The sequence below is a fragment of the Mus caroli genome, unplaced genomic scaffold, assembly GCF_978045245.1.
Source record: "Mus caroli unplaced genomic scaffold, Mus_caroli_1 scaffold_1, whole genome shotgun sequence".
NCBI classification, from domain to species: domain Eukaryota; kingdom Metazoa; phylum Chordata; class Mammalia; order Rodentia; family Muridae; genus Mus; species Mus caroli.
In genome coordinates, this window is record NW_028227256.1 from 6,791,921 (window position 1) to 6,819,059 (window position 27,139).

The 27,139-nt window shown below is 41.2% G+C and overlaps 1 protein-coding gene and 1 pseudogene across 4 annotated transcripts in view; both read left to right on the forward strand.

Annotated features, from left to right (window-relative positions):
• Positions 1-25,864, forward strand: part of Sgk3 (serum/glucocorticoid regulated kinase family member 3) — a 112,142-nt gene extending 86,278 nt beyond the window's left edge. For all 4 annotated transcript variants that reach the window (XM_029476220.2, XM_021159785.3, XM_029476233.2 and 1 more), the window contains 9 exons: positions 3,030-3,113; positions 3,201-3,332; positions 5,887-5,999; positions 6,107-6,143; positions 7,160-7,246; positions 7,540-7,635; positions 10,330-10,485; positions 12,516-12,605; positions 20,011-25,864. In XM_029476220.2, coding sequence (XP_029332080.1) covers positions 3,030-3,113; positions 3,201-3,332; positions 5,887-5,999; positions 6,107-6,143; positions 7,160-7,246; positions 7,540-7,635; positions 10,330-10,485; positions 12,516-12,605; positions 20,011-20,181 — 966 coding nt within the window. In that variant the 3' untranslated portion in view covers positions 20,182-25,864. The remainder of the gene's footprint in view (positions 1-3,029; positions 3,114-3,200; positions 3,333-5,886; positions 6,000-6,106; positions 6,144-7,159; positions 7,247-7,539; positions 7,636-10,329; positions 10,486-12,515; positions 12,606-20,010) is intronic.
• Positions 25,865-25,939: 75 nt separating this feature from the next.
• LOC110307976 (alpha-ketoglutarate dehydrogenase component 4 pseudogene) lies at positions 25,940-26,827 on the forward strand (annotated as a pseudogene).
• The last annotated feature ends 312 nt before the right edge of the window (positions 26,828-27,139 follow it).

Consider the following 27,139-nt stretch of genomic DNA (forward strand, 5'->3'; position numbering starts at 1 on the left):
AAGCTTGGGAATCCGAGGTGGAGGATGGTGAGTTCGAAGCTAGCCTGGACAACATAGCATGATGCCATCCATCCTGAGACGGATGGAAGCACAACGAACATATAGTGGGCTTTGCTGTTGCTTTGAAGTTCTGCTTATGCCAAGAAGCCACAGGAATTGGTTTTATATGCAGTGTGCAGTGTAGGGTGACTCTTCATCTTTTTTCATGTGGCTTTATGGCTGACAGTACAGTTTGTTGAGACATAGTACCCCCTGGCACATACTGGGCTACAAGACCACCTCTGTCATTACTTGGCATTCATGTATGAACGAATCTGGTTTGAGACATGATGGTTTGTAGTTCTGTTTCTAGACTTTATTTTCTATTCCACGGGTCTGCTTGTTTATCATGGCATCCATGTTGTAATGTCTTGACAAATACAGCCTGATAGCCAGCACAAGCCCATCTATTCTCCTCCAGGAAGATATTCTTAGCCCTTTCCATGGCTGTGTACATTTTAGAATCATGATGAAATTTAATTTGGATTACATTCAATCTGCAGATAAGGTCAGGTGGGGGAGAATTGGTGTCTTTATATCTATGGACATGATATAAACTTTTCAATAATTAAACCTTTCTCAATATTTTATAACATTCTAATATTATTTTACACCCAGTTTATTTTTTTGTTTTGTTTTTTTCGAGACAGGGTTTCTCTGTATAGTCCTGGCTGTCCTGGAACTCACTTTGTAGACCAGGCTGGCCTCGAACTCAGAAATCCGCCTGCCTCTGCCTCCCGAGTGCTGGGATTAAAGGCGTGTGCTCCACCACTGCCCGGTTTATTACTATGTTCTTTGGTGTTTCTTTTTGAACTGTTGAAAACTGTTGTTAATCATTGATGCTAATTATATTTATGACCTGTGACACACTGAGCAGGAACACATATGCATCAGGAAAGGCATATGCAGGCATGCTCAAAGCATCATTTTTCACAAATAGTTTACCAGAGTATATACATCATAATGGAAGATTCTGTGTGATAGCGTTGACCATGAAATCTTCCACATGCTGCAATAATTTGGAATGAAAGGAATGAAAGGGGGACATGGTCTGTATAATTACAAATATATAATTTTTGAAAGCAGAACTTATTAGTTATTGCATGGTAAAATAGTGGTATAGCTGCCTTTGAGGAGGAGTGGGGTAAAGCCATGATTGGGGCAGGAGTTGTGGCGTGTTCTGCTTGACCTACGTAGTGCTTTAGAGGCTTTGTAAAAGCTTACCGAGATTTGTCTTAATATGTACAAGCTATGTTTAATAAAAACTGAAAATTTTGTACACAATATGAACCCATAAGGTTCAATAAAATGAAAGACTAATATGCAAAAATAAAGCAAAGCAAACACAAGTACAGAGTCAGAGCCTGCTGGGAAAGCAGTACATTTGTGAATAAGCTAAGCCTGCATGTGGTGGCCAAGTGTGCATGTCAGCTCTTTCCAGGGAGTGGCTTTGGTTCAGTTTCATTTGCTGATTTGCTTCTTAGTTTTTTATGTATTGTCCGAATCCACCAGCTACTAGATAAAGGTACACACTGTGAGGGTAAGCCGTGTTTGTACTAAGAATACATTTAAAGATGAGCCAGTCTATATCAGAAAGAAGGGTCGGGTAGGTGGGAGTCACTAAAAAGGAGAAGAAGTAGAGAAGGCAGGTGTTGCTCAGGCCAGAGCTATAGAGTAAAGGACAGGAACCACAAAACATGCTTGGATGTTAATACTAAAGGGGTTTGGACTCCATCTTTATGAATTCCAAACGTTAGTATTAACATACTTGCATCATTTACTTGGATTTTATAGCTTTTGCCGTCTTCTCTTTTCCTATCCAGCTTCCACTTTACACAGAGGTTTCATGTCTGCTTGGGTTCGTCTTGGCTGTCAGTTACCCAGACTTCCCTTGCTTTTGATGTCCGTGACAGTTTGAGGTATAGTGAGCATGTGTATCAGGAAGCCCCTCTGTTGGACGGCTCTGATGCTGAGGGTGTGTATGTGGACCAGTGAGACAGGGGCAGTTCTAGAAGCAGCTTGCCAGTGTCAGGAGTTGGTGTTGAAATGCCTTGGGACATGTCCTTTAGTAACCCAATACCTTACAGTTGTTCTCATGTATCATGTACTGGAAATGTGTTTGAATGTATGCATCCATAAGCAGTTTCATCACTGAGGAAGGACATCACAAAGTGTACTTACACACACACTTAAATATTACAGCCTACTACATGTCTAGGCCATGAACTATACGCTATTGCATACATGCCAGTCATGAACCAAAACACTGTTATGTGTAGCACAACCTTGAACATGTCTTCCTTTTCTGGTACAACATCCTCTGATTTTTTAAAAAATATATACATACAAGCTAAACCATTATAAAAAATACAACAGTCCATGTTGTATTGTTTCTCTGAACTCTTGTGAATTCAGAGCCAGTAAGAGAAGCCTGCATAAAATAGCAATGCATTATGTTCACTGAAGAAAATCACTCCCTTTATGTACCAACCAAGGTTATAGCTTTGGCATTTCATTGACTTATGAGTATCTCTGTATATCAAAATCACAAAGAACCTGTGAGAGTCAGTTCTCTCCTCCCGCGTGGCTCCCAGGAGTCAGACTTCTCATCAGGCGGAAGAGCCGTCACCTTTGCCCACTGAGCTGTCTCCACGGCCCTGCTTCAGTATTTTCTAAGCAAACTCCTCAAAGGGCAACATACACAGAAAGTTCTTGAATATGTGTATTTGGTGATGAATTTAGTTAAAAAACAAAACAAACAAACAAACAAAAATCTCATTACCAATATATTAAATAGCAAATAAGTGCTCTAGCTTTTCAAATAATCAGAACCCTTTCGGTTTTATTAAAATATCTCAGAAAAAGAATTACAGAAGTAAATCCAGTCGTGGTTAATCTTCAGCACAACACACAGGTCCGTTGCGGACATGATTTTTAGAAACTTTAAAAAGATTGCGAACTCTTCACTCATTTGCAAATCTTTCTAACAGGTTCTTCTTGCAAAACGGAAACTGGATGGAAAATTTTATGCTGTCAAAGTGTTACAGAAAAAAATAGTTCTCAACAGAAAAGAGGTAAAGTAAAATAGCTCGAGCCTGTTTCTGTATGAGCAGCTGTTTTCTGGTGTATACTACAAACTGATATTTTGCATTTTTTTCCAGCAAAAACATATTATGGCTGAACGCAATGTGCTCTTGAAAAATGTGAAGCACCCATTTTTGGTTGGATTGCACTATTCTTTCCAAACAACTGAAAAGCTTTATTTTGTTCTGGATTTTGTTAATGGAGGGGAGGTGAGTTTTGTAATTAGTTGTCTAATAGAGACAATGGCTAGAAAAAAAAAAGTAGCATGAAATCCAAAAGGTTCCCAGGCAAGGTCTGGGCTGACCGTGCTTTACCGACAGCCGTTGGAGAGTGAAGACAGTATTCAGTGGACCTCATGCTGTGCAGGACAGAGAGAAGTTACAGGCGTCGTGTGTGGTTTTGTCAACACTGTATTGCAAAATTGAAATGTTAGTGTAAAGCGGGATGTGTAATTTAGGTAATGGTTGTTCCAACCATTGCCTATGAATGTTAGCCATACATGTTATTTTCTAAAACGATCCAACTCTTCATCAGCAAGGCAAGCCCTCCCCACAGTTAAGCCAGTGGCGCAATGTTTGATGCTGTACCACCTTCCTGATAGTACACATGCATTTCAGCATGTTAGAGTCTGGCAAGATCTGGCTCAGAGAAAGGGTTTTTTGAAAGAAAAAGGTAATTGTAATCAGAGTCCACTCTTTTGTTTGTGCCAGTAAACCATGATCCCCAAAACGTACTCAGAGGACTATTGAATCCCATTCTAACAATGCTACCGTTACAGCGGCTGATGCGCGATAGTATGTGTGAAGTGTTACTTATATGCCCAGGACTCTGGCTTCTGTGTATGATGACTTTATTGTCACAACAGGCAGATTGTGTAAGACAAAGCCATCTGGCTAGTGGTAGTGAGTCATGGAGTTATAGCTACAGAGTGAGTTCCAGCAGCCTGGTATCAGGTTTCAGGCTGTTGGCCATCCCCGTTGATCTACTTCCTAAGCCCCTTAGATTTCTATTTCAGATGACCTCTGATCTACAAGTGTCTCTAAAGTTCACTTAAGTAGTACATCTTATAACATCTTTACAAAGGAGTCCTCTATCCCTCCATCTCAGCAAAGAGGAAAGACTAAATGTTACGTCAGTTAACTATAGAATAAAGGTGACAGAAAAAGAGAATGAAGGTGGGCAAGGTGGCACGCCTTTGATCCCAGCACTTGGGAGGCAAAGGAAGGGAGCTCTCTATGAGTTCAAGGCCAACCTGGTCTACAGAGTGAGTTCCAGGACAGCCAGGGCTACATAGTGAAACCTTGTGTGGTAAAAAACGAGAGAGAGGGAGAGGTTGGGAGGGAGAGAGAGAGAGAGAGAGAGAGAGAGAGAGAGAGAGAGAAGGGGAGGGGGGAGGAGAGGAGGAGGGAAGAGAGAGAGAACGAACATGAACAAATATGAAGTATAAAGTGAGTTACAAGCAGTAAAGAAATAGAATTCAGAGACAAGTTTGTCAGTGTTACTCAGTTCCACTTAAGTTTGAAGGTAGACATCTCAGTCACAAGCCTCCCTCCGCTGCTTCTCAGTCTTTGAAATGTTCATGGGAGACGTCTGAGTGGATAAGGGGGCCACTGCAAGTTTCCTTTTTATCTGTGGTTTCTTCATATTTTGGGGGTATGGTTTTGGATCCTTTTTACACCGTGGTTGTTCAGACCTGAGCAGCAAAGGTGGAAAGATGCATGGTTGTCATCCACAAGATGAGCTCTGCTTAGATATTCAGTGGTAGTAGATGAAGTCCTGTAGAGTGCACTGGGTGGGGGGGGGGGGGTGTTACAGGGTGTTAAATGTCTGTAGGTAGACTGGAGATAAAGGCCAGGAAGAAGGGTTGAGGTAGAGTTTGGCTTCATCCTGTGTTCTGTTGTAGTTTTGTTTCTGTTGTTTGGGTCAAGCCTTGCTATGTATGCAATGTATGTAATTCTTTCTGACTTGGCACTCCCTGTGCAGCCATGGCTGTCCTTAAGCTTGTGACAATCCCTCTGCCTCAGCCTCCTTCCTGAGTGCTGGGCTTACAGGCATGTGCCAACATACCTGACTTACGTTTGTTTGTTTTGTAGAGTCTCATTAGATAGCCTAGGCTGTAGGCCTCAGTCTCCGAGTACTGGGTGATCGTTATGCACCACTGCGCCCAGCTCCTCCTGTTCTCCCATTGTTGACCTCAAACCTCGACCTGGGACATGGAACTTTTGTGTATTACTTAATCTCGTCATTAGAACCAAGTGGAGTGTCAAAAAATGAGTTCTAGGATGCTGGTCAGATCAGCCTTTCTGAGCTAGCTTCCTCGTCAGTCTTCTACCTCAGGTCTGCTGATTGGGCAGATTAAAGGACAGAAGTGTATAAAGACCTCACACAGAGCTTTTGGTTTACTAAGCTGTCCACGAGGCCTAGTAATTCCATGGTATTTACAGGTAGTTACAGGCAGCATCAGGATTGTAGATTTTCCTTAATCTCTTCTAAAGCGGCTATCCGCAAAGTGTGGAGACTGTCACACTGAGAACTGAGTGTAGTACATGGGAAATGAGAGAATTCAGTGAGAGCAACACAGACACATGTTTGAAGACAGTGGCACAGTAGCTGGGTAAGAGACGGACACACGGTTGAAGATGAGATACGGACAGGACAGCGGGGTTTGTGAGCCTTCATCTTACGATCAGTGTATCAGAAGCAATGCTTTTGTGTGATGCCTGCCACATGTGAGCACCCTAACAGCTTCCCTCCGCCCTGCAGCTCTTCTTTCACCTCCAAAGGGAAAGGTCTTTTCCTGAACCCAGAGCGAGGTTTTATGCCGCGGAGATCGCCAGTGCCTTGGGCTACCTGCACTCCATCAAAATAGTGTACAGGTGAGTCATCTTTTTATACCACATGGAGACACCTCCTGAAATGGTTACGGTTTCTTGAAATATTTCAGATGATAGTCATATTTTTCTTTTCTTTTAATTCAATATAGAGACTTGAAACCAGAAAATATTCTTTTGGATTCAATGGTAAGTGTGATCTTATTTAAAATCTTGTAGTTTTTATTTCGTTGTTGTTGTTAGGCATGGTAGGAAATTGTCTTAAAGCTTCCTTACTCTGTGATTGCATTTCCGTACGAGTCTTGACGTGACGTTATACTTTGATTATCCTGTTAGTGTTTATAAGGGACCAGGTTGAGAAAAGAGAGCCCAGGGCTGGAGAGATGGCTCAGTGGTTAAGAGCATGAACTGCTCTTCCCAGAGGTCCTGAGTTCAATTCCCAGCAACCTCATGGTGGTTCACAACCATCTGTAATGGGATCCGATGTCCTCTTCTGGTGTGTCTGAAGACAGCCACAGTGTATTCACATACATAAAATAAATAAACCTAGAAACGAAGGAAGGAAGGAAGGAAGGAAGGAAGGAAGCAAGCAAGCAAGCAAGCAAGCAAGCAAGCAAGCAAGCTTGCTCACAAAGATAAAGAACTAGCACGAGGCCCCTTGCAAGGAAGTAGTTCTGTCTTGACTGTGGTGAGACCTACAACAGTACACGTACAATGCATAGAACTGCACATGAACACAGGATTACACATATGCAAAGGAGTGACACCAAGTAAAGCCAGTATTGTTATTAGCACTTTTGTACTAATGTGAATTTCTTGCTCGACATTGTAACAAAACGTCGGCTCTGGGGTAAGCTCGATGAGGTTACAATCTCTACTGTTTTTGAAATTTTATTTGTTATTATAGTTATTTTAAAATAAGAAGGGTTTCAAATTATCAGTTCAGCTCCAAGGATATAACTCAGTAGGTAGAGCAATTGCCTAGCATGTAGGCAGCCCTGGATTCACCTTACTTTAAAAAAAAAAAAAAGGCACAGCTGTACATACCTACTATCCCAGCACTTGGGGCAGGAGGCTCAAGCTATTCTAAAGCGTAAGGCCAGCCTAGGGCTCTGTCTCAGAAAACGAAAAGTAAAGTTGTTACAGTGAGAAGCTTGTTAATTCCTGTCTACACGTTGCTTTATCTTGCCGACTTCTGTTGTCAGGGACATGTTGTCTTAACGGATTTTGGACTTTGCAAAGAAGGAATCGCTATTTCTGATACCACCACAACTTTTTGTGGTACACCAGAGGTAAGAAATATGTCTGATCATTGATATAATTTATAAACTATAAATACAAGTCATACCCTACATCTACAGAAGAGGTGAAATAAAACCTGTTAGAGCTTCCAGCTTTCTAGGGACTTAGAGTGTACAGTGGGTATTTTTCACTGGTTGTGACAGCCACAAGACCCAACTCATTTGAAAATCTAGATAGCACTTATTTAGTGTGAGTTACAGTACCTTAAATTTGTTCCCTTTTCAGATCCTAAATTCTGTCTTGTGTTCACTGGGTTGCTGTAACGTTTCCATTTTTTCTGTAGTACCTTGCACCTGAAGTAATCAGAAAACAGCCCTATGACAACACTGTGGACTGGTGGTGCCTGGGAGCTGTTCTGTATGAGATGCTGTACGGGCTGGTATGTGTTTCTATTCCTCATTGTTCACTGCACCATTGATGACATAGTAATTAGTAATCCTGAAGATGCTTAGGTAGTACCAACAATGCCTTGTTAAATGAGTCTGAAACCATTTTAGGAATACTTACATAAAGAAAGGCTTCATTACTTTCAAACACCAATATATAATTTCGGTATTCCTTTAGGTATTTCTTCGGGCACTTTTAGAAATAGACACCCAGTCATAATGTTGAACTTTCTTGTTTTCTTTCATTTTGTTTACATCAGACATCACCTGCCTAGTTTCAGAAAGATGAAAATAAAAGAGTTTTCAGTTATTAACAGATTGCTATTATGTCTTAAACGATGATGCTTTGGGGTTTTGCCTTTCATTCTGTTCTCATGGGGATGAGTTAATACAGGCATTTCCAGCTTTTATAGCACTGGATACCACGTGTTTCCCTTCCCTGAAAACATCCTGGGTTAAAGAATTCACTGACAAAAAAAAAAGATGTTTACTGTGCAGTTAAATTCCACAGTTTTCAGTAAGGATGCCTAAGGCCAGCCAGCGCTACTGGTTAAAATGGAAATTTTATAGCTATACTAAGATACCACTCCAACCCAGGGATAGGCTTTTTAGTTTACATATCTTCATAACAGTATATTTGTTTTTCTTTTATGTGGAGTGTGTGCAAGCTAAAAGTCAGTGGTAGGTGTCTTTGTCAATAGCTATCCACCTTATTTTTTGAGACAGTCTCTTACTGAACCTGTAGCTCACCGATATGGTTAAATTGGTATGTTAGCAAGCCCTACGTAGCTTTGTATTTCTGCACCCTGCACTGGATTACAGGCACAATTTTATGTGGGTACTGAAGATATGGGTGTGGGGCCTCATGTTTGCATAGCAAGTACTTCAGTGACTGAGCCATCTCCTAGGACAGCACCTAAATTTTGCTTTTCTCTAGCCCATTTGAAATATTTGAATTGCTTTCTAGATATTTTCTGTGGTCCCTATGTGTTCAGCAGCCCTATGCAGTGACCTTTGAGGTAGTAGACAGTGCTAGTGTTAAATGCTCATCGGCTCAGGAGAGAGAGGGGGGGTGGGGTGGGGGGAGTGTGTGTGTGTGTGTGTGTGTGTGTGTGTGTGTGTGTGTGTATGTGTATGTGTATGTGTGTCCTACAAGCTGAGCTCAATAAAGATCAGCATATTTAGCCGGGCATTGGTGGCACACGCCTTTTGTCCCAGCACTTGGGAGGCAGAGGCAGGCGAATTTCTGAGTTCGAGGCCAGCCTGGTCTACAGAGTGAGTTCCAGGACAGCCAGGGCTACACAGAGAAACACTGTCTCAAAAAAATTAGCATATTTTAGATTCCACAGAATAATAGACAGATAACACCGCCCTTCCCTCAGCTGTAAATGGCTTGTTAAAAGCTACCTTTTAAGTAATGCTAATGACAATAGATATCAGATAATTACTTAATACCTTAACTTTATTTAGCCACTGATTGTCATCTAGATATTTCAGAATTCTTTGTATTCTTTGAAGGACTTTGAAAGTATAAAATAAGGTTATATTTTAAAAGGCAAAAAAAAATTTTTTTTACTTTCTTACCAAAAACAACAAACCAAAAACCCTGAAAATTGACAGAGCTATAAAACTCCATTAACTTTAAATAATATTTTTATTTCAAAGCTTTTAGCTAGATAATTAATTCTGAGGTATTCTCCTCAGACTGTAATTGTCACATGTACTTATGAAGGAACACTGTCTTCAGGTTGCTATCTACATGTTTGATGATTTTATTCTCAAATCTTAAGTCATTTGATATTTGTTATTTGATGGGTCTGGAATGCCTATTCCCTGTAACTATCATCATACCTGTGTCTCAGTCACTGCTCTCTGACTCTGAAGAGAGAGACACCGTGACCAAGGCAACTCTTATAAAAGGAACCATTTAATGTGGGGCTTGTTGACAGTTTCAGAGGCTTAGCTCAGTATCATCATGGTGAGGACCATGGAACCGGAGCAATAGCTGAGAGCTATATCCCAATTCATAGGCCAAGATACAGAAAGAGACACTTGACCTGGCAAGGGCTTTTAAAACCTCAAAGTCCCGCCCCCAGTGACACACTTACTCCAACAACTAATCCTTCTCAAATAGTGCTATTTCCTGCTGACTAAGCATTCAAGTATAGGAGCCTATGGAGTGAGGGTGGGAGGTGGAGATATTCGAGCCACCACACTGTGATATGGCCGACCCATCCTTATCTTTTGTAAAATATACTAATACAAGTGTGTGATTTAAAAGCAGTCTACAAAGAACTAGTAAAAGTATTATTCCAGCCAACGAACACAAATTAAATCTCTTTGCCATACACTATTGATAGCTGCATTCTCCAGGAGGTACTGCGTTTCTGTAACTCTCAGGACCCAGCCTCTCTGAAGACCAAGGTCAGGTCCAACATCTTTTCTTTTGGAACACAGTGTTTCACTGTGTGGTCCTGCTTGGCCTGAAATTCACCATGTAGACTTTGCTAGAACTCATAGAGATCTACCTGCCTCTCTAGAACTCAGAGATCTACCTGCCTCTATCTTCCAAGTTCTGGGATTGATAGTGTGGGACACCTCACTCAACAGTCCAACATCTTTTAAACCATTTTCACATAACTCACTAGCCTCTTGTGTTGTTTTGCTGTTTTAAAAAATTTTTCCAGCCTCCTTTTTACTGCCGAGATGTTGCTGAAATGTATGACAATATTCTTCACAAGCCCTTAAACTTGAGACCAGGAGTGAGTCTCACCGCCTGGTCCATTCTGGAAGAACTCCTAGAAAAAAACAGACAAAATCGACTTGGTGCCAAAGAAGACTTTGTATGTATCATGTTTCTGAGTACCAGTTGTTAAACTTAATTAAAATGTGGAGATAAGTCCTTATTTTATTTGGTATTTAGTGAAACATTATTACAGAATCGGGGTAAATGGGGGGATTCTTGTCCCAGGTTTCAGTAGTGTTCATGTACTTTAATTTAGTTCTCTGTCCAGCTTTTATACCCCGCTACTTACTGATTTTCATTTCCGACAATTGCTCCTTCCCTCTTTTTATGAGGTGTCATATGGTACATTTACTACTTTGATTTTTTTTTTTGTTAGTTTATTTTAGAAGAAAATTTTAATACATAGCTCAAAATCTAATGTTCTCTCCCTCAGCCTCTTGAGTGCTAGGATTAGAAATGTGTGCCATGCCCAGAAATTTTATTTTTTGTATTTTGTTGTTACTATTTGTTTGTTTTATTTTATTTTGAGAAAAAAGTCTGTGATGTGCAGACTAAACTCAAACCAGCTGCCATCCACCTGCCTCTGTCTCCCAAGCGCTGGGATTACAGGAGTGTGCCACCACACCCAACCTAGAAATTTAAAGTTTTACCGCTAAGTAATACAAACTTAAAACACAAACCACCCAACTCATAAGTTTTTGTTGGGGTTTAAGACTATGGTAGTGTTTAAATTATTTTCTTTGTTAAGGAAAATTTAAGGGGCTGGAGCAACAGTTTGGGGGTTAAGAGTGCTGCTTGCTTTTCTGGAGGACCATGTTTGATCCTCAGCACATGAGAAGGTCACCACCATCTGTAATTCCAGTTCCAGGCAGTCCAAGGCCCTGTCTTGCTGACAGTCTGTGTTCCTTTCCACATGAAATGCCTTCATTTCCATTTGGTTGTTCTGGCCGCAAGTCTGAGAAACAGACTCTCTCTCTTACCAACTTCCATATTTAACCAACTGTATGTGTGTGAGAGGGAAAAGAGACAAGAGAATATGAACATTAATGAGAATATTCCCTATCTGTACTGCAGGACTCACTCTCTCAACCAAACTACCCAAGCTCCCTTCATTCATCAGTTTACTTTCTTACTGTCTACTTAATTCTTAATGTAGCTTTCAGAAGTCAATAGTCATTTCTCATTTTCTTTGTTTATTTTTTATTTTGTTTTTTAAGAAATAAAAGAAGCAGAGTTTAGTATCCAGCACACATACCAAGTGGTTCACAAACACCTATGACACTAGCTTCAAGGAATTCGATTTCTCTTCTGAACTCTGGGCACCTGCACACACACACACACATGCACACACCACAGACATTCACACATACATGTGTGCATATGTGCAGATACACACAAATAAATTGTCTTTTTTTAAAGGTGCCCACTTAAGACATTGCATAGAATTTTTTTTCCTAACCCACAAGCTTTGTAGGTTGAGCCCTACTTTATAACTGCTATAGAACTGGACTGTGCTGTGCCTTGGTGTAATCAGGCCCCTCCCACAGCTTTCATGTCTGTCCCCTGTGTAAGCAGGCCCTCCCCACAGCTTTCACATCTGTCCCCTGTGTAAGCAGGCCCTCCCCACAACTTTCACATCTGTCCCCTGTGTAAGACTGTGCTGACTTTTTATTTTTTATTTATTTTTTAAATACTTTTTTTTTTTTAAAGATTTATTTATTTATTATATGTAAGTACACTGTAGCTGTCTTCAGACACTCCAGAAGAGGGCGCCAGATCTCGTTACGGATGGTTGTGAGCCACCATGTGGTTGCTGGGATTTGAACTCTGGACCTTCGGAAGAGCAGTCGGGTGCTCTTACCCACTGAGCCATCTCACCAGCCCTGTGCTGACTTTTTAATGATACTTTCATTTCCACATTTTTATGCTCATCTTTGAAGACTCCATGAAATATTTAGGACAGGATTGTTAACCCCGTTTAACCTAAATACCTGCCTTTCCAGGGCCTATGTCCAACATCAGTATCAGATTAAAAACAGATTAAAGGACGTAGTTTCACCTTGTAAGATTCTTCAATGAATACTTAAATTTATGTCATTACTAAAAAAACTTTTTTTAATATTCTAGCTTGAAATCCAGAATCATCCTTTTTTTGAGTCACTCAGCTGGACTGACCTCATACAAAAAAAGATCCCACCTCCATTTAACCCTAATGTGGTAAGTATGTGTCTTATGTAAAATAGTGAAATCTAGAACTTAAGTTCACTATGACTTAGGAAATGGATCCCCACAGCCAGCCTGAATTAAAGGAGCCAGGCCCTGAAGATCTGTGCACCCTCACTGAGTGGTGCCTAGCTCAGTGGTGGAGGACTTGCCTAGCATTTCACAAAAACATGAAGAGAAGAAAGCAACAGAAACTTCAAGGTGACCAGTAAGACCACAGTTATTAAATATCTTCCTGCATAGTAATTATGAGTGCTTCTTAAAGGTCAAAAGGATGGGCTTAGTAGATGGAAGCTAAGGTAGCCATTACCATTTCTATACATAGTAAACCAGCATCCAAGTGCAATTATTTCCTAACAAATGTGTGTATAGGTATAGTGTTGTATGTACGTGTGTGCGCGTGTGCATGTGCGCGTGGATGTGCCAGAGGTTGAAGTATCCTCCACAGTCTTGCCCACTTTAGTTTTTGAGACAGGCTCTGTCACTAAACCTGAGCTGACTCATTTCAGCTAGGCAGCCTTGCCAGTTAGCTGCAAGGATCCACCTGTCTCTGCCTTTTTGGTGCCAGGAGGACTCATGTGTAAACCCTGCTCAGATCGTGACTAAGTCCTGGAGATCTGAACTCGGGTCCTTATGCTTGCTTGCTAAATACTCTTATCAGCCCAACTGTATCTTTGGCCCTAAGCAAAGTCTTTTCCTGGCGTTTGTCCTAGCACTTCTAGAAATTAATAAGCTGGGCAGAGGCAGGCAGATTTCTGAGTTCAAGGCCAGCCTGGTCTACAGAGTGAGTTCCAGGACAGCCAGGGCTACACAGAGAAACACAGAAAAACCAAAAAGAAAGAAAATAATAAAAGTATTATTAAAATGTTCGTATTAGCTACCCTTGTTAGATCTACTGATGGAGGCAGTTTACTAAAGATATGGTTTTAAGCAAAAAGGTGATGAGAGGTGCATTAGAATTAGCAATGTGTAAAGTTTTAGAAAGCAACATAGATTGTTAATAGTCATCGGAAGGTTGGTAATAATGTTAGTAACCACTGACGGCCTTCTTCCTGGACTTACATATTTTGTGTTGGCTGTTTCACATGAGCTGCCCCTCAGATGAGCTGCAAACTCACTACTCTTATGCATGCCTCATCAGTGTGTCTGTTTATAAATTAGCAGAGGATAGTCGCAGACAGATGAGAAGTGACAACACCAATATGCAAATCTGGGTGTGATTCCAGGGTTGCCCTGTGTTTGCATGGGTGGGCATGCACATTCCTGTGATGGACAGACCAAATCCTTGACGTCACTCCTTAGGCGTCACCCATGTTGTTTTGTTTTATTTTGTGTTGTGAGACAAAGACTCTTACTGGCCTGAAACTAGGCTGGCTGACCAGTGAGCCCAGAAACCTGACTGACTACACCTTCCTGTGCTGGAATGGCACAAGTGTCACCAGGCCAGTGTTTTAAAACCTGAACTCCAACTCATCTTCCCCTGGCTAAACAAATAATTCAGCAAGTGACCATCCCTCCCAGCCCCAAATCTCTTCATTTGTTGTTGCTGTGAAACTTAGGGGGATAAGGAAATTACTCTAGGAAGTAATGTTATTTTGTATACCCTGTCTTGGTGAAAGGTTAGACTCTGCAGAATGACTGTGATTTTTTACACCATCTGACATAGCAGTGTTTGTACCCTGGCTTGTTTTACGTAGTTCGGAATTGATAGTTTGAGAAATGACTACTCTGTTAAGGACAGTTTTGTTCCTGATTTTCACTTTCAGGGTTAGGGAGGCTCAGTCCTCATTCTTCACTGAAGAGAAAGCAAGTGTATAGAGAAAAGGAAATGATATAAAGAATTGCAACGTTTCATACTCAAAAGTTGATGAAAGTTTCTGCTGTGTTCTGCATTAATTTGTGTCTGTGTGTTACTGAGCACATTGGCATAAGGGTTGCTGAAGCAGGTGCTCCTATCCCTGGGATAAACTCCCAGTTCTGAAATGATTTTAAATACCTGTGTGTGTGTGTGTGCGCTTCCGCTCAGTATGCATTTAAGCGCCACATGCTTCCATCCCTGGTCCCTGCTGAGACTATAAGAGGCCATTGGATCCCTGAAACTGAAGTTAAAGCTGATGTGAGCCATCTGATATAGATGCTGGGAACAAAACATGGATCCTCTACAATACTTTTTTTTTTTTTTGAGATTTTATTTTTCTTTTTTTTTTTTTAAAGATTTTATTTATTTATTATATGTAAGTACACTGTAGCTGTCTTCAGACACTCCAGAAGAGGGCGCCAGATCTCGTTGCGGATGGTTGTGAGCCACCATGTGGTTGCTGGGATTTGAACTCTGGACCTTCGGAAGAGCAGTCGGGTGCTCTTACCCACTGAGCCATCTCACCAGCCCCCTTTATTTTTCTTTTTGTGTAAGTGTATGAGTATTACACTGGATATGCATATGCGCACCAAGTGCATACAGTGTTCATGGAGACTAGAAGTGTCAAATCTCATGAGCCATCACGTAGGTGCCAGGAATCGAATCCAGGTCCTTTATCCTCTAGAAGAGTAGCCAGTGCTGTTTGTTCTCTCTCCCTCTCCCCCTTCCCCTCTCCCCCTCTCCCCTCCCCTTCTTCCTCTTCCTCCTCCCCCTCTCCCCTCCCCCCTCTCCCCTCCCCCCATCCCTCTCCCTCTCCCTCTCCCTCATCCATACATGTGGTATATGTGTGTGTGTGTGCACACACACATGTGGCTGGGCAGTGGTGGCGCATGTCTTTAATCCCACCACTTGGAAGGCAGAGGCAGGCAGATTTATGAGTTCGAGGACAGCCTGGTCTACAGACTGAGTTCCAGGACAGCTAGAGAAACCCTGTCTCAAAAAACCAAATAATAATAATAATAATAAAATGTTTTAAAAAAATTTTTTTAAAGATAGATTTTGATCATTTTTTTTCCTCCCCCAGTTTCTCTCAGATCCTACCCGCTTCCTCGCTTACTATCCACCCAACTTTATGTTCTTTTGCCTAACAGTACACAATCAGTTGGGCATAGTGATACATACCTTTAATTCCAGCACTCAGGAGACTGAGTTTGAGGCCAGCATGTTCTACAGAGAAAGTTCCCAAACAGGCAGGGCTACACAGAGAAACCCTGTGTCAAAAAACAAAAATGAAAAAGAAGGGGCTGGTGAGATGGCTCAGTGGGTAAGAGGACTGACTGCTCTTCCGAAGGTCCTGAGTTCAAATCCCAGCAACCAATATTGAGGCTCACAACTACCCGTAATGAGATCTCACGCCCTCTTCTGGTGCATCTGAAGACAGCTACAGTGTACTTATGTATAATAATAAATAAATCTTAAAAAAGAAAAAGAAAAAAGAGAAGCCACAAAAACAAAACAAAAAAGCAAAGTACACATACACAATGGAACAAATGGAAATCAAAAGAAACCAAAGACCAACAAGACAAAAAAAAAAAAAAAGAAAGAAAGAAAGAAAATCTAAAGGAAAAGGAGACAGGAAGCCTACAAAACACCATTGAATTAATTCATTTTGTGTTGGGCATCTACTCCTGGGTGTGGTGCCTTCCTGATGGGTGGTTAATATAACCAGAGAGACAGAGATTCCACCGGAGGAAACTGATTTTTTTCCCTTTGCTAGTGGGTATCAAATGCAGATAGCTTCTTGGTTAGGGGTGGGAACCCATGTCCATTTCCCCCTCACTGGCTTTATCTGGCTTGAACTTGTGTATGCTTTTTGCATGTGTATCAGTCCTGTTGTGTCTAGAAGACACTGTTTCTTTATACTCATCCGTGACCTCTGACCCTTTAGATCTTTCTGCCTCCTTTCCCACATATGTCGCTGTGCCTTCATAGGGAGGCTTTGATGAAGATATCTCATTTAGGACTGAGTGCTCCAAAGTCTCTCACTCTGCACATTATCCAGTTGTGGGTTTCTTTGTTAGTTCCAGTCTACTGCAAGAAGAAGGTTCTCTAATGATGGATAAAAAAGGTACTGATCTATGATATAGTAGTATGACATTAGGACTCATTTTATTGCTGTATTCCTTTAGCAGAATAATAGTATTAGATTTTCCTCTATATAGTCTCAAATTCTTAGGTACTACATAGTCATCTCTAGTTCTTAGATACAATAAAGCCTGGAGTTCTTAGGTACTATTGAGTTCTTAGGCACTACATAGCCTCTAGTTCTTAGGCACTATCTATTCTCAAGTTCTTAGGCACTATTGAGTTCTTAGGCACTACATAGCCTCTAGTTTTTAGGCACTATCTAGTCTCAAGTCTTAGGTACGATATAGTCTCAATTTCTTGACACCTACTTCTTTAACTGGAATCATTTGTTTAGTTGATTGGTTAGTTTAGTTAGTTTGTAAAGACAGGGTTTCTCTATGTAGCCCTGGAACTCACTCTGTAGACCAGGCTGGCCTTGAACTCAGAGATTCACTTTCCTGAGTACTGGGATTAAAGGAATGCTTTTCACCACCCAGCTTGGCACCTCCTTCTTTACATCAAGGAAATCATCATCTATGATTTTGTTAAGAACATTTTCTGTGTTTGATCTCGGTTTATTCTGCTCCTCAATTTGTAGATTTGGTCTTGGTTTCCTGCATGTTTTCTGGCTGGATTTTTTTAGGTTTGGCATTTCTTTGAGCTATCCCTTTTTTTCCTACCTTATCTTCAACTCCCGAGATTCTACATGTTTTGTACTACGTTAATGTGGTGTGACAGGGCTTTCTAGGGGGAGACCAGTAACACACTCACTCCAGACAGGAAGCCTGTGACAGACCAAAGAACAAATGCCACCAAAGGCCAGCTTGGTGAATCAATACGTTTTATTGGGGTTACTTAAAGGAATATGGGCAAAGGATACTTATGGGAGCAGAAATTACTCAGATAGCTACATCACCAAAGGCCACCCCAGCACAGGTGACATCTCACAGAATCTGGGAACCTGGAGCACACTACACTGTACAGCCTGCATTCACTTCACAGGTTGGCGGGGTCCCTTTCAGTGACTCAGTTGGTTAAACCTCTTCCGACCTGGGGACTGGTTTCTCCTTCTTCCAGGCAGTTTCTCTAGTCTCACAATCTTCTTTGCAGCTTGGCTTCTTTACTCTGGGGTGGGGATGGGAGCTAGCTAATTTGATTAGCTTCAGGTACTACCTGAAGCTATTTGTTACCTTTCTGCTCAAGAGGTTTTCCTGTATGGTATTTCAATCTGGGAGTAAACCATTACACAACAGTTGGTAGGACTTAACCTCTGAGGTAAGTTTTGTTTGACTTCCTAAATTTTATATATAGTTTTATTCAGTTTAATCACTTCAGTGATTCTCTTTGTTAAATTATACTTTCATGTCTTGAGATGTTTTCATTATTTCATTCAACTATAGTTTTACAGACTTTATTAAGGGATTTATTCATAATCTCATATACCATTCATTTGATAATTCATACCTTTTTAAGACTTTTATTTTTATTACTTTTTTTGTAGTCCAGGTGTTATCCCCCTCCTGGTCTGCCCTCCAACAGTTCCTCATTCCATTCCTCTCCTCCTCCCCTGTCTCCAAGAGGATGTCCCCGGCGCCTACCCTGCCAGGCCTCCCCCTTCTAGGCCTCAAGTCTCTCGAGGTTTAGGTGCGTAGTTTTGGTACAGAGGCAGACATGTTGAATGGGATAGGATGGAAGACCCAGAAATAAACCCACACACTTACGGACACTTGGTCTTTGACAAAGAAGCCAAAAATATACAATGGAAAAAAGAAAGCATCTTCAGTAAATGGTGCTGGTCTAACTGGCAGTCAGTGTGTAAAAGGATGAAAATAGATACAAATTCATATCTTAAGGTCCTTGCCATTTTGACGTCTGTGTCTTGTGCTTCAGCTAATTGCATTTCTCGGGCGGGGCCTACTGTGATAGGGTTACTGGATTCTGGTAGAGGCACTTTGTCCTGGCTGTTCGTGTTTTTATTTTTGTGTGGGGTGTAGGCATCTGGAGTTCAGTGTTTGCTGTGTTTCCGGTGTCATTATCTGTTCTTGTCTTTGTTGGGTAAGGGTTCTGTTCTATGGTTGCAGTTGCTTTCTCTGGATCCTGAGCAGGTGTGGTTGCTGTGGGGTTGCCGGCAGAGATTGCCTTTGCTAGACAGAGGATGGCAGAGAGGAATGGAAGTAGGCTTAGAGGAACAGCAGAGAGGGTTACAAGAAAGAGCCAAGCAGGGTCTGTACCAAAAGGTGGAGTCCTCAGGGAATGGGTGTGGTGTGGCAAAAGGGACTCCTGCAGGCTGGTACGGAACTAAGAGTAAATACCGAAAGAGTACAGTGGAAGTCAGGAAAGTGAAACTCACCTACATGACTCCCAGTTCAGTGTGGCCACAGGGTTCCATGTGTTTTTGCTGATACAAAGGAATGGCCATGGGCTAGAGGAGAAGGCTGAAGGAATGGATGGGAAAGAGCTGAGCTGGGACTACCAGCAGCCCTTAATCACTGAACCATCTCTTCCGCACCTTTAAATTCATCTTAAATTCCTTTTCATTCTAAAATCTTTAGTGCAATAATTCCTAGAGCACTTTGTACTCCGAGGGAGATTTTCTAATATGGAGAGCATTTCATGTCCGTGCCCTGTTTTCTGATTAATTTGTAGATTTACAGGGCTAACTGATATCCTGGGGTTATTTTCTCTGCCCTGAGTCCCTATCTGTGTAAATCAGTTAAGCTTCTGTTCCTGGAGTGTACAGGGTTTTGCTTCCCTGTAGAGCCTGGAGGTTTAGCATGGTGTTTACAGTCAGACCACTGGCGTTGATATCACAGTTCCTATCTGTGGGAAAAGGTTCAGCGCCACGTTGAATGAGACACTTGAGAGGTGAGCTTTACTCCTCCTTTCTCAGCAGCTGCCCTCAGGCTTTACAGCGAAGGATGTCCTCACCAAGTGCTTCATGACTGCCTCTTAGGGCAAAGATCATGGCTTTACCTAAAACAGCCCCCACTGCTCCATAAGAAAGCTTTACCCATCTAAACTTGAGGAAGTGAACAGTCAGGCTCAAAGTAAAATACTTTCCTGGAGCTCTCTCTCCCTAAGCCTTGCTTTTGCACATAGGGATGGTGATGTATAGAGGAGAAGGTATGTATATATATGCATATGTATATGCATATGCAACTCTACTATGCTGGTCTTCCTTTCCCTTACCATCACTATTCTTCCTACTTAGCAGTAAAAAAACAAATCTCACCATGATAATAAAGGTGGCACAGGAGGAACAGAATAATAACGTAGGGGAAATCTAAACTTGCCAGGGGAAATATGCAAAGTCATAAAGACACTTTGATGAACTACATTAATGAAAAATGAATAATGAACTGAGTTAATGAAAGGAAAGCTAAGGTGAATGATTTTGTGCTTTTGATGTTTTAGGCTGGACCAGATGATATCAGGAACTTTGATGCCGTCTTCACTGAAGAAACGGTTCCCTATTCTGTGTGTGTGTCCTCTGACTATTCTATAGTGAATGCCAGTGTTCTGGAGGCAGATGATGCGTTTGTTGGTTTTTCCTACGCCCCTCCTTCAGAAGACTTATTTTTGTGAACACTTTGACATTCAGAAACCAATGAACAACCTCTAGCTTGCAGAAGAAATGGAAACACCTATTTGTGTGAATATATTCAACTATGTATAACAGTGCCTCATTTTTATATGTAACAGTGAAAACTAAGAAATACGTATTTTCTGCTGTATGTAAGAAATAGGGCATTTCAAAGAGCTAAGTTTTGAACTGAAATTTGTATTCTTGTTTATTAAGCTTATTTTTAAACAAAAATTTGAAGCTATTATTCTTAGCATTAACCTATTTTTAAAAATAACTTTTTGCTATTGACTGTTTTTTTTTCCCTGTTAAGTTTACACTAACACATCCAAGGTAGACTTTTAATCGTCTGTTACAGTTAAAATAAGATGTATTAATATCTTTATAATTCTATGACTTTTTTATCATAGCAGAACTATGCAAATGGTACAAGGATGGTTTATGATGAAACCCTATCTTCCCATGATAATTCACTATTTGCTTAGTAGGATTGAAATGCAAGGGCAGATGAAGCACACTGGCTGCTAGTGGGCGTCTGCAGCCACTCACTTGCAGACCCAGAATACAAGGAAAAGGCAGACATTTGCTTTGAAATGCTCAGTCCCCATCCATGCACCATTTTTTTCTCTAGAGGAAAAGAAAATATTTAATGGCCAGAATTTTTTAGAATTCCCAACGAACTGAGAAGTGTAATAAAATGCTACCAGATGTTTTTTAAGGTGGTGCCCACCATAATGGCTCTGTCACATATTTATATTACAAATGTTTTCTATTTATGTTCCTTTTGACTCTTTGAAGGGTTAGTGTATTGTTGAGCAGGTCTAAACCTTGGTGTCTGTTTTTGCAAATAGCGATTTCAAAACTGCCTTCCTAATTGATCGTGTTTTTAAAATGACAGAAAAAAGTAGCCTTCTATAATGTTTACCTAGTTGTGAATTAAATAATAAAATGGCAAGTCTGGGTTGGTGTGAATGTGTGTCACCTACACATTCTAACAGAAGGTAACAATAAGTTAGCAGTGACATATTCAGTATTACTCATTTTGTAGTGCCAGGGATCAGACATGCACAAGGCCTTATGAATGCTAATAAGAGTTCTCCTTTTCTCGGAAGTACATACATGTCTCTTGGTGTGTTTATGTGTCTTAGAAATAGTTCAGAAAACTGTGAAATTACGTGTCAGTTAACTCCTGTGTTCATAATGGTAAAATGTGTTAGGCACAGAGAATCTGTTTTGAAAGGGTGCTTCTTGCGACTACAGTTCCTGGAGGACAGTTTCCCGGGTCCTTTAGGGGACACTTAACTATCATGAGCTTAGCTGCACTAAAAACAAACTTCCATTGTACGTGTTACCTTGACAAATGAGAAGTATTTCTCATCCATACCTTTTGGCTTAATTATGTTCAGCAGAATGGGAATAGACTGTGCTTCAGTTTGACAGGTAGTCTTTGAATGCATGCAGTACACTGGACCTCCCTCACAGGTGAGATGTTACGTCTGCACTGTACTATAATTTGATCCAGGGTACTCTATCCGCTCTACTTTAATACTTGTTGATTATAAATCAAGACAAAAATTGTACATACATGATTTTTATTCTAATATCCCTTAATTAAATTGCCAAAAATTAAAGTGCAATATTGTATTTTTAAGAACAAATTTTAGATTTTTGATGTTTCTTGGATCACATAAAATTAACAAAAGATTAATGATCGACATCTAATTTCTGTTGTTATTTTAAATTAAATTAGTAATGGTTATAGTAGTAACTACTCAAATGAGTTATTTTTGTGTGAGAAAAAGGTATACAACTTTGTGAAAATACTTAAGTAGAATGAATTACCAAGTTATTTTATACTGACAAATATATGGGTTAGGAAAAAATGCTAATTTTCAAGTTTAATTTTTCTCCCAAACTGTTAAGTCTTTTATTAAATATATGCCTTTTGAACAGTTGGACTATTTCATGCTAACTACTAAAATAATCTCAAAGGTTATTTAGGAAGTCAGCTCTCTGCCTGTTGGTTTTGGTTTTAGAGATACCTCTCAATGTGGCCCAGCCTGGCTTCAAACGCCTCCTCAACCTAGGATTATGGCTTGTTAATTACAACTTGTTGAAATAGTTTTTTTAGCCATTGACCTCTAAAGGTATTAGTTATGTCTTAGTTAGGGTTTTACTGCTGTGAACAGACACCATGACCAAGGCAAGTCTTATAAAAAACAACATTTAATTGGGGCTGGCTTACAGGTTCAGAGGTTCAGTCCATTATCATCAAGGTGGGAGCATGGCAGTATCCAGGCAGGCATGGTGCAGGAGGAGCTGAGAGCTCTATGTCTTCATCCAAAGGCTGCTAGTGGAAGACTGACTTCCAGGCAACTAGGGTGAGGATCTTATACCCACACCCACAGTGGCACACGCATTCCAACTAGGTCACACCTATTCCAACAAGGCCACACCTTCAGATGGTGCCACTCCCTGGTCCAAGGATATACAAACCATCACATTCCGCTCCCTGGTCCCCATAGACTTGTTCAAAAACATGAGTCTATGGGGGCCATACTTAAACATAACATAATGCAAAATGCATTTAGTCCAACTTTCAAAGTCCTCATAGTCTATAGCAGTTGCAACAATGTTAAAAGTCCAAAGTTCAAGGTCTCTTCTGAGATTCATTCAACTTAATTAACTGTAATCCCCAAAGCAAGGCAGGAAACCAGCTGGGCAAACTCCAAACTCTGCATCTCCATGGCTGATGTCAAAGCGGTCTTCAGATCTCCACTCCCTTTTCATCTTTGTTGACTGCAACAAACTGCTTTCTCTTGGACTGGTTCCACTCCCTGTTAGCCATGTATCCCATGGCTCTGGCATCTTTAGCATCTTTAACATCTTTGAGTCTCCAAGGCAATTTCAATGTTACAGCTTCTTGTTTCAGTGTCTGGGATTCCACTTGATGCATTGGACTCCTCCTAAGGGCTGGCATCACTTTTCAGCTCTGCCCTCTGTAGCACTCTAAGCTCAGGTTGATCCACTACACTATGGCTGCTGTTCTTAGTGATCATCCCATGGTACTGACATCTCCAATACACTGGGGTGTTCCACTCCAACCAGGCCTCACCAATAGCCTCTCATAGGCTCTCTTCAGGGTGCCAAGCCTCAAATCCTTTGCATGACCCCTTCAGTCCTGGGCCATCAACTACAGCTGAGGCTTCACCTTCTCCAATGGCCTTCCCTGGCTTCTCACAGTGCTAAGCCTCAGCTTCTCTCCATGATCCCTTCATTCCTTCACAAGCAGTACCACCTGAGTGACTCTTACACATTACCAAGTCTAGCCGCAGCATGAGGTACACCCTTGGGTATCTCTGGAACACAGCTTCTTTGTGCTCCCAGAAAACAAGTTCCAGAAGATTTCACCTCAGTGATGCTGGTCTCTTCTAAATCACTGCTAATTCCTTAGCTCCAGCTAACCAGCATCAATTTTCCCAGTAGTTCCTTCCATTCTTAACTCTAGAGCCAGAGCCACATGGCTGAAGCTGCTGAGTTCTGCTGCTTACAGAAACTAAAACATGATCCCCTTGTACTATTACATTATCACTAGCTTTATGTTTTCTAAATTCTTCACTGCCTAAGCTTGGCTATCCTGGTTCTTGCTCTGTAGATTGACCTTGAATGCAGAGATCAGCATGCCTGTCTCATGGAACTAAAGGTGTGTACCACCATACCTGGTTCTAAATTCAGCTGGGTAGGGTCTTGCCCCAAGGTCCCACTCCCTTAATCTGTTATTTCCTAGAACACAGGAATTTGTTCCATTTCATTTCCTGGTATGCATTTAATACTCAAACCATATATTTTATATTTGGCCTTTCTAAGCTTGCTATGCTTGTTCAAACTTCTCTTTGTGAGACTTAACCAGAGAACAGAGTCTCTGCTGGACTTTTTTGAAACTTCCTCTGTCAATGCAGTTAATTCAATTAATCCAAATCTCTTCACCTTAGCCTCAGGCAGACTTTTCAGACAAGGGCAAAAAGTAACCACATTCTTCACCAAAATACCACAAAAACAGTCTTTATGCCACATACTGAAATTCTTCTCTTTTGAAATTTCTTGGGCCAAGTCAACACAGTTCAAATTACTCCCAGCAACAAAGTCTTCCATATTCCTACTAGGATGACCCATTAAGCCCCATTTAAAGCATTCCACTTAGTTCCAAATCCAATGTCCAAAAATCTACATTCTTTCAAATAGAAGCATGATCAAGCCCATCACAGCAATACCCCACTCCCAGTACCAACTTCTTAGTTAGGGTTTTACTGCTGTGAACAGACACCATGACCAAGGCAAGTCTTATAAAAAACAACATTTAATTGGGGCTGGCTTACAGGTTCAGAGGTTCAGTCCATTATCATCAAGGTGGGAGCATGGCAGTATCCAGGCAGGCATGGTGCAGGAGGAGCTGAGAGCTCTATGTTTTCATCCAAAGGCTGCTAGTGGAAGACTGACTTCCAGGCAACTAGGGTGAGGATCTTATACCCACACCCACAGTGGCACACGCATTCCAACTAGGCCACACCTATTCCAACAAGGCCACACCTTCAGATGGTGCCACTCCCTGGTCCAAGGATATACAAACCATCACAAGTTACTTCCTTGCTTTGTCACAGACTACAGGGTGAGTAGAGGTTTGTTTTTTAGGAAGAGCCTCTTTATAGCTGGGGTTTCCTGCTGGAGCCTGGCAAGGTAGAAGAGGCTTTTAGTTTCCTCCGGGGCTATCTCCTTTGCTTTCCCAAAGTCCCCCCTGAGTAGTCTCACCTAGGGCTTAGATGGCACACATGAATTTTATGGAAACACAAACATTGAAAGCACAGTAATATGAAACCATTTCATGGATTTTTGATGGTCTGAGTATCTTGATATGACATGTTTTTGTATTAAAGAAATTAACAGCAAAATGAGTGGTATCACCCAGTATATGGATACAGATATTGGGTCAGAGCCTAGAGAGATGGATCCAAAGTTAAGAGCACTTGCTGTTCATGTGGAGGACCTGGGTTTTGTTCCCAGTAACCACCTCGTGGCACACACAGCCTGTGGCTCCAGTTCTAGGAACTCCAGCCACCATCTGGTCTCAGGCATCCAGCAAGCACATGGTGCACATACATGCAGAGACTCACATATACACACAAGAGGAAAGTAAGCACATTTTTTCAAGTATTTGGGCTCTTTGCTACTTTTCATATGTACTCAGTTGATACTAGGAAAAATTGTTCTCAGCTTCAGTGATAGAATTCCAGTTAAAGATCTGTTGTGTTTATTTCACATTTTTAGTATCATGGCAACTTGTGTCACTGTTCATTTGCAATCCTTTAAACACATCTTAGTGTGTGGACGGGCCTACATACAAATCATCTTTAAGGATGGGCAATATGGCTCACCAGGACACTTGCCACCAACGCTGACTACCAGAGTTCAGTCCCTGAGACCCACATAGTAGAAGAGAACCAGCATCCATAAATTGTCCTCTGACCACTGTGGGCACCCTCATACACAAATGTAAATTTTGGAAAATTTTTTTGTTTTTTGTTTGTTTGTTTGCTTTCCGAGACAGGGTTTCTCTGTATAGCCCTGACTGTCCTGGTACTCACTCTGTAGACCAGGCTGGCCTCGAACTCTGAAATCCGCCTGCCTCTGCCTCCCATGTGCTGGGATTAAAGGCTTGTGCCACCACTGCCCGGCTATATTTTTTGGTTCTTAAATGTCTAGTTTTTCACACTGTAAATGAACTGAGAAAGAAAAAAAATGCTGTGCTGTGTTCAGATACAAGTTTTGAAAATTTAAGCAGAAGCTGCCCCTGCTCGGGAGTCACAATGGGCAGCAAGATGGCTTCTGCCACCAGGGTCGTGCAGGTAGTGAAGCCACATGCTCCCTAACAGAAGAGACAAACCTAAACTCAGTGCCTCAGAAGCTCTGGGATCTGCTGCGCTCCCCTCCCACCCCTCTGTCATTTCACAGCATTCTAAAGGAAGTACATCCCCCGATTTACTGATGCACCAGGGGCCACCAGACACTGCAGAAATGATAAAATCATTACCTCAGAAATACAGAAGGAACCATCAAGAGGAAATGGAATTTATCCAGCATAGGGGTCCAGAGTGATCATCGTGGCTGCTGCTTGTCACCAGACAGAAAGATTAGCCTTACAATAAAGGACTTCCACATTGTCAAACGAAAAGTCATACATTAAGCAATCTTAATAAATATTCTGTAAGCAGAATGAAGTATAGAAACTCCAGGTGGTCACTTGTACCTTCTACGTTACGTATCTTGGTCAGCTGCCCCACAAGCTGACCTGTACACTTATTAAAGTCTACATTTTTAAATGCTAGCCTGTTAACTTGCTCTTGATTATGAAATGTTCCCAGTGATGAGCTATTAAAAGTACATAGTATCTAAAGAAAAAGAAAATTTAACCAAAGTTGCAGCAGTAGAGAATAAATTGTTGGTACACAAGCCATTCTATAACAGTTAAGTGGTCAAAGAATCTCCCACGTAGAAGGTGGATAGTTTTTACATAGGTTTAGCTACAATAAAAATGTTAAACCTAGCCGGGCGGTGGTGGCGCACGCCTTTAATCCCAGCACTTGGGAGGCAGAGGCAGGCGGATTTCTGAGTTCGAGGCCAGCCTGGTCTACAAAGTGAGTTCCAGGACAGCCAGGGCTATACAGAGAAACCCTGTCTCGAAAAACCAAAAAAAAAAAAAAAAAAAAAATGTTAAACCTGCTCACTCAAAGAACCAGACACACTTGATTTTATAAATCCTGTATTCAAAAGTAACATCTAAATTTTTATCATAAATTCTCTTTTGTAGGAATGTATTTCATGGGTTCATTGTTTCTCACACCTACTATACTTTGAGCAGTTAATGATAAAGATAGGTGCTACTTTAGTTTTGGTTAAATATTTGTG